This window comes from Fusarium keratoplasticum, chromosome 6 (genome assembly GCF_025433545.1).
Source record: "Fusarium keratoplasticum isolate Fu6.1 chromosome 6, whole genome shotgun sequence".
Taxonomy (NCBI): domain Eukaryota; kingdom Fungi; phylum Ascomycota; class Sordariomycetes; order Hypocreales; family Nectriaceae; genus Fusarium; species Fusarium keratoplasticum.
The window spans coordinates 599,083-614,574 of record NC_070534.1 but is presented as its reverse complement, the minus strand read 5'-3'; the positions used below and the strand labels follow the sequence as shown (position 1 = coordinate 614,574).

At 51.4% G+C, this 15,492-nt stretch overlaps 6 protein-coding genes across 6 annotated transcripts; 3 read left to right on the top strand and 3 right to left on the bottom strand.

Moving 5' to 3' along the window:
* Nucleotides 1–131: 131 nt before the first annotated feature.
* Nucleotides 132–1,333, top strand: NCS57_00814300 (uncharacterized protein; the record flags this gene model as incomplete). Its single annotated transcript, XM_053057970.1, has 4 exons — nucleotides 132–153; nucleotides 200–299; nucleotides 354–521; nucleotides 574–1,333. The coding sequence occupies 4 exons, from the start codon at nucleotides 132–134 to the stop codon at nucleotides 1,331–1,333; spliced, it is 1,050 nt and encodes a 349-aa protein (XP_052911801.1).
* A 337-nt stretch (nucleotides 1,334–1,670) lies between these two features.
* On the bottom strand, nucleotides 1,671–4,297 carry NCS57_00814200 (uncharacterized protein; the record flags this gene model as incomplete). The annotated part of the gene is made up of 3 exons (XM_053057969.1): nucleotides 1,671–1,782; nucleotides 1,829–2,744; nucleotides 2,794–4,297. The coding sequence occupies 3 exons, from the start codon at nucleotides 4,295–4,297 to the stop codon at nucleotides 1,671–1,673; spliced, it is 2,532 nt and encodes an 843-aa protein (XP_052911800.1).
* Nucleotides 4,298–5,793: 1,496 nt separating this feature from the next.
* On the bottom strand, nucleotides 5,794–7,317 carry NCS57_00814100 (Endo/exonuclease/phosphatase domain-containing protein; the record flags this gene model as incomplete). The annotated part of the gene is made up of 1 exon (XM_053057968.1): nucleotides 5,794–7,317. One exon carries the CDS (start codon nucleotides 7,315–7,317, stop codon nucleotides 5,794–5,796), a length of 1,524 nt encoding a protein of 507 aa, XP_052911799.1.
* A 1,815-nt stretch (nucleotides 7,318–9,132) lies between these two features.
* On the top strand, nucleotides 9,133–10,799 carry NCS57_00814000 (Zn(2)-C6 fungal-type domain-containing protein; the record flags this gene model as incomplete). The annotated part of the gene is made up of 4 exons (XM_053057967.1): nucleotides 9,133–9,478; nucleotides 9,532–9,845; nucleotides 9,896–10,026; nucleotides 10,079–10,799. 4 exons carry the CDS (start codon nucleotides 9,133–9,135, stop codon nucleotides 10,797–10,799), a joined length of 1,512 nt encoding a protein of 503 aa, XP_052911798.1.
* A 1,760-nt stretch (nucleotides 10,800–12,559) lies between these two features.
* NCS57_00813900 (PKS-ER domain-containing protein) lies at nucleotides 12,560–13,660 on the bottom strand (the record flags this gene model as incomplete). Its single annotated transcript, XM_053057966.1, has 1 exon — nucleotides 12,560–13,660. The coding sequence occupies one exon, from the start codon at nucleotides 13,658–13,660 to the stop codon at nucleotides 12,560–12,562; it is 1,101 nt and encodes a 366-aa protein (XP_052911797.1).
* An 888-nt stretch (nucleotides 13,661–14,548) lies between these two features.
* On the top strand, nucleotides 14,549–15,477 carry NCS57_00813800 (uncharacterized protein; the record flags this gene model as incomplete). The annotated part of the gene is made up of 2 exons (XM_053057965.1): nucleotides 14,549–14,590; nucleotides 14,689–15,477. 2 exons carry the CDS (start codon nucleotides 14,549–14,551, stop codon nucleotides 15,475–15,477), a joined length of 831 nt encoding a protein of 276 aa, XP_052911796.1.
* Between the last annotated feature and the right edge of the window lie 15 nt (nucleotides 15,478–15,492).

Genomic DNA, 15,492 nt, shown 5'->3' with positions numbered 1-15,492 from the left:
TAACTCTTTTTGTAGAGCAGACGCTGCGGTAGAAAGACTTCATTGTTTACATTTGGACACACCCGCTGCCATCCACCGTTCCCCTTGCACGCCCCTCACAAGACATCTCCTTTGTGTCACTCGAATTCAAGATGGCTGGTGCTGGAGAGCCTGGTAAGAACTACATTATACTTATCTAGGCTTCTGCTAATGGCCATAGTCCCGTACAGCCTATACGTGTACGCTCCCAACAAAGGAGCCCCAATCTTCTTCACTATTACCTATGCCATCTCGACCATCTTTCATATCTGGCAATGCCAGTGAGTACCTCATCTCCAAACCCTTCAATTCCAACCTCTGATACTTGCTGTCAGTCGCTACAAGGCTTGGAAGCTCGTCGGTCTACACTGCATTTGTGGTGTCATGTTCACGGCCGGCTATGCAATGCGCGAGTACGGCGCCTACAACTACTTGTACAAGACGACGACCAAGCTGCCTTTGGCCATTTTTATCACCAGTCAGGTTTGCATTTACGTGTGTCCGTGAGTGAACCCACCCTCCAAGTTCGAACCCCCTCACTAACAGGCGGTCCAGTCCCCTTCTTGAACTCGCCAACTACCACGTCCTCGGCCGAATCTTTTACTACGTGCCCTACTGCGCACCCATTGCTCCAGGCAAAGTTCTTGCCACTTTTGGAGGGCTCATGGGTCTCGTTGAACTTCTCAATTCTCTGGGAGTATCTCTATCCGCCAACACATCGTCGACACCTGAGAAGCAGGCCCTTGGTAGTCACTTGACCATCGCCGCCATTTCACTCCAGCTCATCATCATCGTCATTTTTGTATACCTCGCCTACTTATTCCAGCGCCGCTGCGCCAAGTCCAATGTCCAAGCCACGGCTGTCAAGACGCTGCTGACTACCTTGTACATGAGTATGGGGCTCATCCTCGTTCGTTGCATCTACCGACTAGTGGAGCACACTGGCAACACCAAGGTAGACATTGACAACGTCGACTCGCTCATGACGCTCAGCCCTATCCTGCGCTACGAAGTCTTCTTCTACATCTTCGAAGCAGTCCTCATGCTCATCAACTCAATCCTCTGGAACATCTGGCACCCTGGTCGTTTCCTACCCAAGGACTACCACATCTACCTGTCTCAAGATGGCACCGAGGTCGAAGGCGAAGAAGAGTCGGATGATCGGCCCCTGCTGGCCAAGGCTGGTAATGTCTTGACGTTTGGCATCTTTTGGCGCAAGAAGGAACAGGCTCAGCGGTTTCAGGAACTTGGCGAATATCCAAGTGCTCACCAACAGGAAGGTTCTAGACAATGTGTGCCCGAGGAGTCCAACTAACCGTGCTTTAGTCTCAAATCTGGCGGGATTAGTAGGCCTTTGATATAGTTGCTGTCCAAGTGATCGGTGAGGAAAGCGAAAAGCCATGTTTGCTTGATCCTGGATGACGGTTTAGGGACAAACCGTGTCGTGTTCCACTTGCCATGATTTCGTCATGTGTGAAGAGAATAGTCTAACTTGTGTTGAGGGGATGGTAATGTAAAGTAGCAAAAATGTGCGGAAGGATTCGGATAGGAGGGTTATCAGGACTCATATAATAATACATTTCCTTTGTTTGGGTATTATTCTAGGTCTAGAGCATGCATAGGGCCATATGACTTGCACACACAAAACTACATCATTCATCCAGAACCTGGCTTGGACTCGCTTCATCCAACAGACCGACATCCTTCTTGAACTGCTCCAACCAGTTGGGGTTATCAGCTGGTGTCTGATTCCATGGATCGCCACTACGAAAGTTAGCAACTATAGATAGCCATGTGCAAATACACTCACTCATCAAACATTATCCACCTTGCCTGGTGCTGCAGCTCCTCATCGGTCGGAACATGGCTCTTAGGGTTCCGCGTGGACATGGTGCTCATGACAAACCGTGTCAGCTCCCGCCCAAGGCGTCGATAGCAGTTGGCATCGAAGAGGTGATATGACGCCGGCACTTCGATACCGCTTGTCTTTAATTTTTCGGTTGGGCTGTCCGTCATATCCCACGCCTCGGTGGGACTCGGCTGCTCCGTGCTGAGAGGTAGTGGCTCCATGCTTGGAACTAAATCACCAACAACCGGTGACCCACCGCCTGCATCCCGGATCGCAGTTGAAGCCGAGTCATCAGCTGTTAAGCCAGCCCGTTGACGAAATGGAATAAGCCATTTAGTCGACCCAAAGATCAATCCGGTTAAGAAGTTGACAAACATGACCGATGGATGCGGCGACGACTCATTCATCGCTTGAACGACAGCACATGCCTCCCTCTGCAGTTCATCATCTTCAACCTTGAGTGCCAACAGCTTGGGAATCTCAGTATACCTCTGCAGCCTTTCCTCCATAGGGCATGCTTGAAAGATATCATCCTTGCCGTTGATCCTCAGCGCCGTGATTCTCGACTTGGCGGCGCTCTTCATCGGGCGTATCCGCGCTTGCTTGACGACCTCTTCGGAGGACATGAGCAAATCTCGCAGCCACGAGGGTTCCGGTATCGCTGACTCCTTGGATAATATCTCGGCGCCAAAGATGATGCAGCAGCTTTCGTATAATAGTTCCTCGTCTGGTGGTGGAGAATGCCTTGCGTTGGTGTAGTAGGCGTTGAAGTACTCCAGCTCCACCTTGATAAGCTCGAATGCGCTCGCTGGTGATCCGGTGAGGCCTTGTTGAGTTGTAAACGGCCAAGGTGAGTTTCTCTCGTAATGAATGAGATCTGAAATCGTCAGCCAGGATAATAATGTGTTATCCGCGTCAATACTCACACGGCGGCATCGAGTTCTCAACCATGTCAAGCATCTGACTCTCAAACCCCCAATCTCCCTTCCAATTCACCATGGTCTGCCCTGCCTTGAAATGCTCCGCCAGATGGTCAACACGGTCAGACCAAAACTTCATGACCATTCCGCAAAAGCCACAGCGTGACTTTATCTCCTCATTCGCTTCCTTCCACGAGTCCATCGGCCACTTCTGGTACTGTGCGTTGTGGACCAACTTGAGATGTTGCTGCAAGTGGTCTTTTCGGTAAAACGTCCTTTCTTCCAGCGCCCGGCCATGACAGGCTCCAAAGTTGTGGCTCTGCAGGTGGTTCATGTCAGGGCTGACAAGTCCACAGTAGACACACACAGTCTCAGACTTTTCGTTCAACACGGTTGGGCCCGACGGTGCGCACTCCCATCGTTCAAGTGACAGATGCAGCGACTTTTCGTGACGCTTCCAACTCCACTTCGTCTTGAACGTCTCTGTGCAAAATGTGCACTGGTAAGGATGGCAGCTATCAAGGACAACGGGTCGCTCGGCGGGCACGCGACGTCTCTTGCGTTTGATGGCTTTTCTGATTCGGTCGAGGGATCTGAGAGAGGTGCCGGACGTGTGAGAGTATGCAGAGCTAGATTTAGAAGCATTTGTGCTGCCGGCAGATGAACTACTCCGTAGAGATCTCCCGGGATCCGAATCTCCTGAGAATGCTCGGTCAGGGCTATATGTCGTCGACGGGAGGCCGCGCATCGCTTGTGCAATGGCCGAGGCAGTCGCGGGTTCGTGCTCGGGGGGTGAGTTCTGCCATCGCTGTAGAGGATCCATGTTCTCGAAGGAAGCCAAGTTATTGATTGATACCGGGGTTGATGATCGTACAAGAGGGGTAGGTGGTCGTTCAGGCTGGTTCTTTAATCGACGGCGCGCATTGGCTAGCCAGGTGGTGATCTGCTGTCTGTTGAGGCCAGTCTTTCTCTGCAGGGCTTCGACGTCGGCTGGTCCGGGGTACGGCTTCTGGATATTCGTAGCAAGCCATGATTTCAGGACTCTGATGGACTCTGAAGAGAAACGTTTCCCGATCTTTGGGGGTGGCCTCTTGTTAGTATTTGGTAGCAATGGTTCCTGAGTCGCTTCCGTACTGTCGAGGGACCAGGGGAGAGACTCTATTGGCCTGGTGTCTTGTAGCTGAAGACCGGGTTGGAAGGTATTCAGGGGATTGGCTTCTTGACCGAAGAAGCCGTTTCCGAGATTCTTGATGGGCTTGGGCTGATGGATCTGACCAGAGACGAGTGGTTCCCGGGGACCCGGACTAGGCTGAACGAGTTCCTTCGAGGTTGATATAGGTTGCAGAGAGTCATGATGCATCAATGATCTCGTCGGAAAGGTTTCGCCAATGTCAATGTCGTCGAGGTCGATATCCAAGAATCGAGTCGCATCCGGATCGTCAAGATACTCAGTAAAGGACTCATTCAGTCCAGCAAACACCTGCTCTCGTTCATCCCTAGGCGAGTCCATACCTTTGCCAAAACTGAAGATGTCGAAGCAAAGTCTCTGCCGCCGAAGTTCGGAGCATTATCATGGTCAAGAGTTGGAGTCATGGGCGCATGGTCTGGTAGAGTGGAGGGCGTGGACAAGGGCCCCACAAAAATCTTGTCGATTTCACCTTGTCATTGATAGCGCGTCATTGGATGGTCTAGATTTCTTACAAATGCTCATTCGGCATTTGTATGTAACTTATGCGAGTCATATGATCTTTTGCGGGGTTTCTTACCCCAATGGTTGCATGAAGCTAATCGCCGCGAGTTCTAGATAGGTGATGATAGATAATCAAGTCTGGTTAGCCATTCGTCCGAGTCAAGATCCCAGTATCAATTCTATCCTTATTGTTCATGCTTCTATTAGACAATTCTAGAAGAATTATATAGACCACATTAAGGCAGAGGCAGTTGAAAATGGCTGGACGCAGAATCCCAATTCCGCTTGGGGTTGCTCTATTCTCGCAATCAAGTCAACCTGAACTTCGGCATGTCTGCTTTCTCCTCATAAATCTCCCAAGTACCGTCAACAAAAGACATAGAAGTCATGTGAGATGATCACAGCTTTCTTCCTTCATCGACTTTCTCAATTGGAGCGAGTATCAATCCATACACCCCGGCTGTGGGAAATCGGAGATATTTCATAATTGCAAGTCCCTATAAGCGAACACAGTCGAGTACAGCATTTGGATTAACGATGCGACTCGAGTTTAACACTATGTAGCGGCTACAAGTGCGCTGTTTCTTACCCGAGACATGCTTCGCGGCGTCAACCACTCACAAGCAACTCGATAGCACTTTCCGATACTTCTGCATATAGCCGTGATGGGTCCCTACTTTCTTATGATTCCGATACCCTTTAATCTTGTAGAACTCATGGTCTCGATAATACCAGACCCGGTTCATTCGCTAATGCCTGCACCGGAAGCATGATGCATGTTTCTGCGAACCGGCCCTCCAGACGCATGCAAGACATGCATTTCCTCGATAGCTATATGAAACCACTGCAAGAGATGCGCTCAGTATATCTCCCCTTCCCGCAATCGATGACGGTTGACCATCTGGATTTGGGCACAAGAATGTAGAGGCGTCCATCGTAAACCGCCAAACAAGCCACACTGTCACGACTGTCTCAGATAGACTCGAGTTCGTCAAAGTCAATTTCTCCTTCCGGAGGAACCATTGCACGGCTTGGTAGGACGGGAGCGACACGGTGGTGCTATCATCTCACTTCAGGTACACTTCAGACTGAAATTCACCAGTACGATTCATTTTTCTATCTGTTTGAATCGTCCGGTTGTTCCCAAAGGCATACCAATGACCCTTAGGAGCTGTCGCCGTGAAAGACGACTGCGTTGCTCTGCGGCGTGCAGATGTTGAAAAAGCATGCTATTATCCAGCAATTACGCCCGCAGTAACCCAAACAAATAAAAAACATGACTGTTAAATCATTAAAATCCAGATGTTAAATCTCTTTCACTCCAACTCATAAGTCGTCAGCACAGCAGCGTGGTCAGAGAACCACTCGTTGTACTTGGTGTCGGGGATCGGCATGGGATGTCCGACAACCACTGTGTGCGAGTCCGTCACCTTGAGGCTCTTGCCCTTGTGCAGGATAAAGTCGATTCGGTCCTGGGGCTCTCGGCGGTTGGCGTTGTTCCAGATGGTGACGGGGGACCAGGTTGTGCCTTGGACCTTGACCGGGTCTGGATTGGCGACTCGGAAGGAGTCGATGAGGCCTGCCTCCTCAGGGAGGACAGAGGTTGGCCAGCGGAAGTTGGAGTAGCCGCAGTTCTTCTCCTTGAGACCGTCGACCCAGTCGAGGTGAGAAGGAGCGTTGAAGTCACCGACGAGGAACACGGGAGTCTCATCAGCCTGGTCAAGGTGGTTCTTCATGCCGCGGAGGGTAGCCTCCATCTGAGGTGTGCGACCAGACTGAGCCTCTCGCTGGATAACCTTGTCGGGGCTCATGTGGCTAAAGCAGGTGTCATAAGGTCCATAAGGAGTGTAGCCCAGGTGAGCAACGTAAAAGTTGAGCTGCTGTTGGTCACCGTCGAGAGCGATCCTCACACCTCCAGAACGGCTGGGTCTGCTGATGACGCCGTACTCCTCAACAATAGGGTACTTGCTGAGAATGCCGACATCGCCGCCGCTGGACCATCCCCACCAGCCCAGAGCATTGGCGAGACGAGGGATGTGACGGCCCCACTGATCTTCCTGGATGCCGATGATATCAGCGCCGGAAGATGCCATGAAGCGGACCTGCTTGTCGTGGTAGTTGGTGACTCCGGTGCCACCGTTCCACATGTTCAAGGACATGACCTTGAGCTCCTTAATCAGAGGCTCACCCTCGGGGACCACAGGAACAGTAAAGACACCAATGGCGGCAGAGTCGGTACCCGTCGCGCGAATGGTGACAACGGCATCCTTAGCCGTACCAGTAGGTGTACCAGCAAGGACGCCGCCTTCAGTGATCTTGAGCCAGCTGCCGTATCCTTGAGTGGAGAAAGTGACATGGTTGCCGCCCTTGACGAGGCCGCTAAGCCGATACGTGTACCTATCGCCGACACGCGCTTTGGGCAGGGTGACGTCAGAGACGATAAACGCGACATCCCCACCAGTCTCACGGGGCTTGACCACCTCGAGAGGCTCAGAAAGCGACTGGTAGCCGCCGCGGGCGAGGAAGAAGGCCGTGTAGTTGCCGGGTTCGAGGCTAGAGGCGGACAGCTGGACGGTTCCCTGGGACTTGGGCGTCCACTTCCACATTATGGAGTTGGACGAGCCCTTCTCCCCATCGACGGGGCCTCCGCCGGCGCTGTAGTAGAGACCGACCCAGTTGGAGCTGTCGGGTTGGGAGGTGGAGTACCGGAAGGTGAAGAGATCCTCGCCCTCAATCAGCGAGAGGGATCCCGAGGCTTCCGCAGACTGTGCCTGCACGGAAGGGAAGAGGGTGAGCCATAGAGCGGAAGTGACCGCTATCAGCGGTGATGCGAATCTCATTGCGGTGTTTTTCCAGGCCGCGCGTCAGAGTTTGAGGTTTAGAGTAAGCGTAGCGGTCACACAGGTCCTCGGAAGCGCAGGAAATGTCGACAAGGCCCGTGAGAGTAGAGACACTCTGAGGGAGAGCCGGGGAGGAATGTGGTACGTTGATATAGAGAGAAAAAGAGAGAGAGAAAGACAGAGTGAGATAGCGTTCGGTGGTGTCGCCAAAGCCGGTTGCGGGTGACGGCAGAAGGCTCCACTCTCCCGGAAGAACCAATACTCGGCGCCGCTCAAGCCACGCCGTGAAGCTCGCCTCGACAAGATCTGCAACACTAGTCACCAGCTACAGGCGGTAGATGAAACCTCGGAGCAGGGCACGTTCCCGAGGGCCCTTGTTCAAGAGGTGTCCGGGGTGGTTTGAGCGGTCAGAAGACGAGCTGACACAGTCTCAACGGTTTCTTTGTGGGGGGGTTCTTTTGCTAGTCACACGCTCGACTGATGCCTTGCAGATTGAGGTTCAAGCCACAGAGGTTCAAGCTTTTAAGCATGTGCGGGAGAAACACGTCTATCGAGCTGCTGCAGATCATGGCTTTTTGTTGATCGTGGGGGTAGAGACCATCTGCCGGGTCTCCACACCCTCAATGACAGCATCGGCCGCTATGAGCATCTTATCGGACTCTGGGTGGTCATGGGTTCATTGCCTGTCGGGAGTCACAGGGCCGAGATGGACGGAAGACGGGCCCTTCAATAAGTTCTCGCACCCAAAGTGAGGATATCTTGTTGCTCCGGTCGTCCGTGACTTGAGACCAGACCTATAACACATCTCATAATTTTGTCCATCTCCGACATGGCGATCTCAAGTCTAGCATGTCCTGTGCGCCTCCGATTCTCGTGATGGTGTGATTTTATTCCGTTGACGGCTATCTACCCAAAAACCAATCATCCTTTTCTGCCCGAGCCACGGCCATATGTCGCACCCCATGATTGGATCCTATGGTTTGTCCAGATAAACAACTCGAATATCCACAGCTCAACCTGTTGATCACTCTGGCCCCATCTTATCAATCCAACGTCTGTGGGGAAGCCCACTGCCGAGGCCACCTAGGAAATCTTTTGACCTGCCTTTTTCGGCTGCCTCGCAGCGAAAACCTGTGTTGCACGAGGTTGAATACAACATTGCCAGCAACATGTCTCTCACAGTCGGTCGATAGTAGCTGTGGGAATACTACAATTGAAACAAGTTTTAGTCCCATGATCCCGGCATATGGTCTGTTGGTGCTTTCTATGGAATTCGCTCATAGGTCTCGGTGTCCTTGAAGGGAAAGGCTTGCTTTTCATAGAATCGGAATCCATACCTTTGTGACTAGATACGAAGATGGCACACTGTTACACAAAGCGACAAGCAACGTGTTTTTCTGCAGAGAGCCGTCAACGACCTTGTTGGCCTCTGTGAAATGCCCGTCGCCCGAATTTCAGAAGAAAATAACCTTCAATTTTTGGTGGAATTATTAGAAATGTGCAAATGGCTCTCTAATTCTTGATCATGCGAACTTGTAGTGCCATAGAAATGCATCACCAACAGCCTCAATGATGATCGCCAGGATGCTCGGATTTAAGCCACGATCTGATATCTCCGGCCGCTGACGTACACTCTTGGCTGTGCCGCACGGCCATGCTCCCCTGACCTGACTTCTCCATACCAGCCGGGGCTTGTTGTACGCGTTTGCTTGCCCTCGTACTATCGCGGTAGGTCAACAGCTAGGGCATCGGCCTTGTGGCATCCGGAAGTATTTTTTAGGTGATAGCTGATGACGCGATTTTTAGTTCACTCAGATGGAGACACAGCACCGCCACTGCTGGGAGTGTCGCAGACGCTGCTTAGTCTGTGATTTCACAGAACCAGCCTGCAAAAGATGCTCGACTGCTGGAGTCGAATGTCCCGGATATAGCCATGTCAAACCTCAAAGGCTAAAATGGCTCGCACCTGGGAGAGTCACGTCTCGGAGCCGGAAACGAAAAGGGTCCCGTTCTCCTTTGGCTCCAGTGGAGAATAATCCCGGCAGCAAAACCAACAGCGCCATGACAGAACAGCCGGAGATGATTGTAGCTTTCAACATGACCATTCCTCGATTCGAGCTAAAGACCGATGTTTGCTCTTTGCCTGAGGCTGCAGAGTATTGTAAGTTTTATGGTCAAGCAGCCTATCTCATGCCATGATCTAACACGAGGCAGTCAACTCTTGTATATACAGAGAGCTGGCTCCTATCCAAGAGCTTGGCAAGAACCCTCACATATATCAACTATCAGTCATGCATATCCAAAGCGCAGCCAATAAGCCAGACTATCTCAACTTTGGCATGCTCTGCATGACCTTAAGTCACCGCATAAACCGCACCAGAAACGATCCTCGGTCCAAACCATTAGCTGAGAAATTCTACTTGTACTGGGGTCTTGCTGTTCGGTCTCTCAATGCGCAACTCGATGTACAGGAGAGGCAAACAAGTGACTTGGTCATGGCAGGAATCATGACTCTTCTTCTCGCTGATGTGAGTCCCGGTTCTTTCAGGTTGTGCTTCCTGCTAAACCGCCGTTGTAGGTTCAACAGGGGACTTCCCTCAACTGGAGATGTCACCTAGAGGGAATTCACAGGTTAATTTCACTACGAGGCGGTTTCCATGCGGTGGCCAGCTCACCAAGTTTGGAGCCCCTTCTCCTTTCCCTTTGGTTGTAGGTACTCCTATTAAAATGCCTAGCAGCACAGGACTGATCTCACAAACAGCGTCGCCGTCATTGGAAACACGACATGTGCTGTCTCGAATCTTATCATGACTGAATCATACTTCGATTCTCTTGAGTTTCTGCTTGAGAAATACGGCGCTGCAGTATCTCCCATCCACATGTGTCCGCTGGCGTTATTCGCTGAGATTATCAAGATCAATCACCTTCGCATGAGAACAATATCTTGCGATTCTGCCCTACTGGAGGATCTTTCGACAGAAGGGCTTGAAATACTTGAGCGCATTCATCTCTTTTCACCAGAGCAATGGGCCTTGTCAAAGCCGTTTCACCAGGAGGACTGGGTACTGATAGGCAAGGTCTACCAAGCCGCAGCAGCACTCTATTGCATTCTGTCGCTACAAAGCCTGTGTGTTATTCCCGAGACATCAGATCTCAGGGCTTGCTGCGCTGCACACGGTCAGACCCTGTGGCTCCTGCTGGATGTAGGTCTTGCATGCCCAAGGACCAGACGATCTCTCATCTGGCCGCTGGTCTTGCTCGGCGTGGAAGCTGTCCATGGGGGACCAAAAATGCGAGCGTTCATTTCAGAGAAGCTGCCCGAGCTAAGCTATGATGCTGGTACTTATGTGCCCTTGATGGCCAAGAGCGTTCTCGAGTCATTCTGGAACTCGGGAGAAACGCGGTGGGATGCCTGTTTTGATAGGCCATATGTTTTTACGAGTCAGATAGCTGTCGACACAAGTCGCTTATCACCAGACTGAACCTGGTGGGTTACGGGGCGGTGATGGCTTGGGTGAGAATCTATGTAATTTGAGCGAGCTTCTTGGAGAGGTGTAACGAAGCTCTGGACGCAATCAACCAGTTGACTATCCCGTGGAATAGAGGTTTCTTATCCTTCAAACTATCTATCTACTGGCGCAGTTATCCCTTCAAGGGCTGGGCTTCAACTATAACAAAGGACATAGGATTAACACATCATATCATTATATCTCAATGCTAACATAGTCCCTCAAACCATATTGGTCGGCAATAATATGCATAAGCTCCAATGCACTACCTCTGTGGTCATTGTCCTTCAACTCAATTTTATAGGAGTCTAAATTACGAGTATTGATTATTTTCGTCATAACGTCTAGTTTTATCATAACACCAACCGCAACACACAAGCTGGCACCGCTAGTATGGACATCGCTCTGAACCGTAATTCTCTTCATCTATCCCTCTCCGCGGGGAATCTAGCCACCTCTTCTCTCTCCCTCCATCTCTCAGACTGCCCCAGACTTCCACCAAGTCAAAGGCTTCACAGGCTTATCTTTGAACCATGTTTCTGCACTCCAACGGCGAGGCGGCGTCACCTGAATAACGCGCTGGAAAGGTGAATAAAGATCGCCAAAATCCACCAGTTTCCCCTGACGCCAATTATCTGGCTTGCAATACGCAAACTCGAAGTCAGTGAGGTAGAAGAAGTCAATGTTGGCCTGTGCGACATTGAGATCGTGTTCCTTGACTTTGGAGCTGACGTAGTCGTATACAATCGCCCAGCGGTAATCTGCTTCTTCAGGGGAGTAAGGGCGTTCTCGCCACTCACATTGGTCATAGTTCCTGGGCCAGTTTTTCTTGTCAAGCTTTAGCCAGCCGTGGCAGCGGTTGATATAGTCAGCTGAACACATGGGAGTAGAGGTCTCGAATTCTGGAGGGCTCCGTTGCCCTTCTTCTGAGAAGCAGTAAAGGTTCTCGAGTTTTTAACTCAGAAGATTTCAGAGACGAGTGTATCATGATCAGGTTCTCTGCATGTTCAATTGCCCTTTGTAATTATAAACGTTTATGGCCCCATCAGGGCGGGTTGAGGGGTCATAGACTTGTATCGAATCGTCTAGTGGGGGTGTTTCGTCTGCGAGTGAGACTGGAGGCTGCTCTAAGAGATGGGGAGAGATGGCTGCAGCCACCCTTGGCGCATCTTCTGTTCTCTCTGCCGGAATCATCTACAGATATCATCTGCTTCTGTAATGCTTATTCGGGAAAAGCTGGAGGCTTTCAAGGTAACAGGAATGAAGGGCTGGATTTTTTTTTTTTTTTCGTGGTGAGTGAGTTGAGGGGAAGAAGAAGGGAATGGTGACAATTGTCGGAGATGTGGACATATGATACATATCACGTGCGTCCTTGATTCCACACGCCTCCTTTATGATAACGAACTTCAGCAGTCGGATACGTGCACAATGGATTTTAGTCTCTGCAGAGCGCACACGCGCGCCGCCTGCAGTTCGTGGTGGTGAGAGCTCACGGCGTGGCGTCCACAGGCATCGGAAGTCGGGCAGCTCTTCCAAGGGCAATGACTCGAAGCGAAAGAAGCGTCGTCGATGAGGTGACATAAGACTAAGGCACACTGATCCGGCAAGCATCATAACTTAACACAGTTTGGGGGGGTAGTCTGAAAACACCATAGCAGCACACATCTTCCTATCTAAACATTCATCCAGCAATCCTTGGCATCAATCGCATAGCATCATCCTCGCGAAGCCTGTCACTCCACAACCTCGACAACCAACTTGGTACAGCTCACCCCTCGCATCAGCTCATCCAACCCATCGTTGATAGCCCCCAAGCCCTTTCCCACTACCTTTGGCTCCGGACTCGGTCTAACGTTCCCCTTAACTAGGTTCTCCCTCAGCCAGGTCCCCAGCCAATATCGAAGCTGAGTCAACCTCTCCTTTTCATCATTTGCCGGCATCACGAAGATGGCTTCCACTCCCTCCACCTTCTCTGCGTCCGAAGGGATAAGCGGCGCAGAACCAATCTTGGCCTTCTGGTTCTCGCTGTTGTCCTCGAGGAAAGCCTTGAGCACGCTTTGGCATGCCGCAAACTGCCCCATGGCAAGATAGCAGTGTCGAATCACCATGCCATCCTCTCTAGCTGCTGAAACAATCGCGTCCACCACCTCCGGGTCTTTATAATCAAAGACACGATCCGCGCCTAGGGAGCGTATGTACTCGTGATTAGCCGCGCTAGCCGTGGCGTACACGGCAGCAAAGGAAGAGTCAGCGTCGTCCCGCAGGAGCCGAGCGGATTGGACGCCCATGGTTCCCACGCTCGAGGAAGCACCCCAGACTAGGAGGGCTTCTCTCTTGTCCTTGTTATCTTTCTGCGTTGCTTCCCCGAGCCGTGGAATTCCCAATGCATCCCACGCGCTAAGAGCTACCTCGGTAGATACGGGCAAGGTCGCAGCCTGGTTCCAAGAGATATCATCTGGGAGAGGCATGGCGTGTTGCCAGGGGACGATGCACTTCTCCTGAAAGAAGCCATAGTCAGGGTTGTAAGACCTCCAGAAAGATGCGGCGTAGGCAGCAACTCGAGTGGCGCCCGGTTGAAAGTAGAGGTCCTCGTTGGGATCAATAGGGACGTTTTCGCCGACCTCGAGGACCAACCCGGACATGTCAAACCCAATGACAGTGGGATATTCGGGTATGAAGAGGCCCGAGGCACGCATGATGTGGTCTGCCGGGTTTAGGGCCACGGACTTGACCTCGATGAGGAGCTCGCCTGGGCCTGGTTTGGGCGTGGGACGGGTTTGGAGTTCAAAGGGCTCGCCTTTAGCGACGGAGACGGCGGCAAGATGGGTGGCCATGGTGGACTGGGAGGTATCAAGGGTTTGGGGATAGGGGATTGAGTGTGGTATTCAGGTTAAAGACTCGGTGGCTTTCCTTCCTAGAATATCGAGGAAAACGCTCCTCTTATAGTGCTCGTTCATCGCCATCTTGTGTCGTCTAGGTACGTAGTATAGGTAGATGACGGAGTTAGAGAGTAAAGCTCCTAGCCAATTAGAGACTCGTGCTCCCGAGCAAGAGCTAGCGTGGATCTGGATATCCGAAAATGGGTTAGCTTATGGGTCCCGATAGCTGTGGAATTCGGGAGGATACCTACATGATTGGCCAAAGCTCTTGTTTCTGGCACCCTGCTTCCGACTGTCATCATCACCTCGTCTCAACCTTTCCAGACAATCCAACCTCATTCATTCTCCGTTAAGTCCGCTCAAGCTCACTACATCTCTCGCATTCAGGCTTGCATATGTTCTGAGCACCCATTATCAGCCATGGCTTCAATCTGTACAACCGAAGTTCGAAAGCGCAGAACTCTGCGGCGGTCGAGATATGGCTGCCGAAATTGCAAGCTTCGAAAACTCAAGGTACCTAAAGCAACCCAACTGTATTTACACTGGGAGCCAATCAAACTAATTCTCATGTACTCGTAGTGTGATGAGAGCAAACCACAGTGCAAGAGATGTTGTTCATTCGGTGTGTTATGCAACTTCATGCCCAACATCCCTGACCTCCACCCTGTCGCCGCCGACACGGCAAAGCCAATGGTTGCTCGAGGAAGAGCAACGCTTCAGCCGGCTCTGACAAATGCTGTATGGACATCTGATGCTTCTTCATGCTATCAATTGAACGCACGGTGTCAGGATTTCATCACCCGCTACCTTGGACGAAGTCTCCTTACACCAGGTGACCCAAACATGTTACAAGTGAACCGCAAGCTCCTGGAACTGGCATTTACTGTAGGTCTTATTTCACTAATTCCACCTGACTCCTATTGAACGACATGCACGCCAGGTTGCCCTTTGTAAACCTGGACTCGACTGACGTGTGCTTATAGCACCCTTTTCTAATGCACGCCTCCCTCGCCGTGGCATTCACGTACGACCGCCATCTGAACAGCCCCTCAGATTATCACCGGACTCGAGAAGAGTGCTATCACTGGTCTCAAAGCGCAGGCCTCTTCCACAAGCGATTAAGTGAACCAATCACGGCCAAAGACAAGGATCCAATCTGGGGTACTGCGGCTGCTCTGGCTGTTCTGACCTTTTCATCTCCCGAAGCAACCTCACCTGAAGAGTCGTGGCCACTCAAGTCATCTGGCCCTTTAGATCTCAACTGGTTGCGTTTGAGCGAAGGGAAGATGGCATTGTGGCACACAGTCAACCCGCTGCGACCGGACAGTCTTTTCCATGTCATGGCGGCTACTTATGCTCAGATGTACGCGCCCTTTCCAGAGACAGGTACGAATGGCGTCCCCATAGACTTGGCTGCCTTGTGTCGGCTCGACGGCTCATCTACGTCGGAAAACAATCCGTATTTCGATGCCGTCCACGGAGTATCCCGGATCCTGGATATCCCAGACGACGAGCTTACAACTGGTCCAACTCAGCTCTTTTTCCGCAGTATTCGTGGCCAGTTCAAAAACCTTCTTTGGACAAGGGATCCTATAGCATTATTGCTACTCTATCTCTGGTATCGCAAGGGAAGTCGTAGTATATGGTGGATTGAACTCAGAGCAAGGGTGGAGTGTCCCTCCATCTATTCATATCTGCGGTTGTATCATGGAGACAATTGCGCTATACAGGCGTTTCTTCCGGGGGGAGCTCTCGCAGATAAATGGAACTAGCTGTTTCTTGTAATT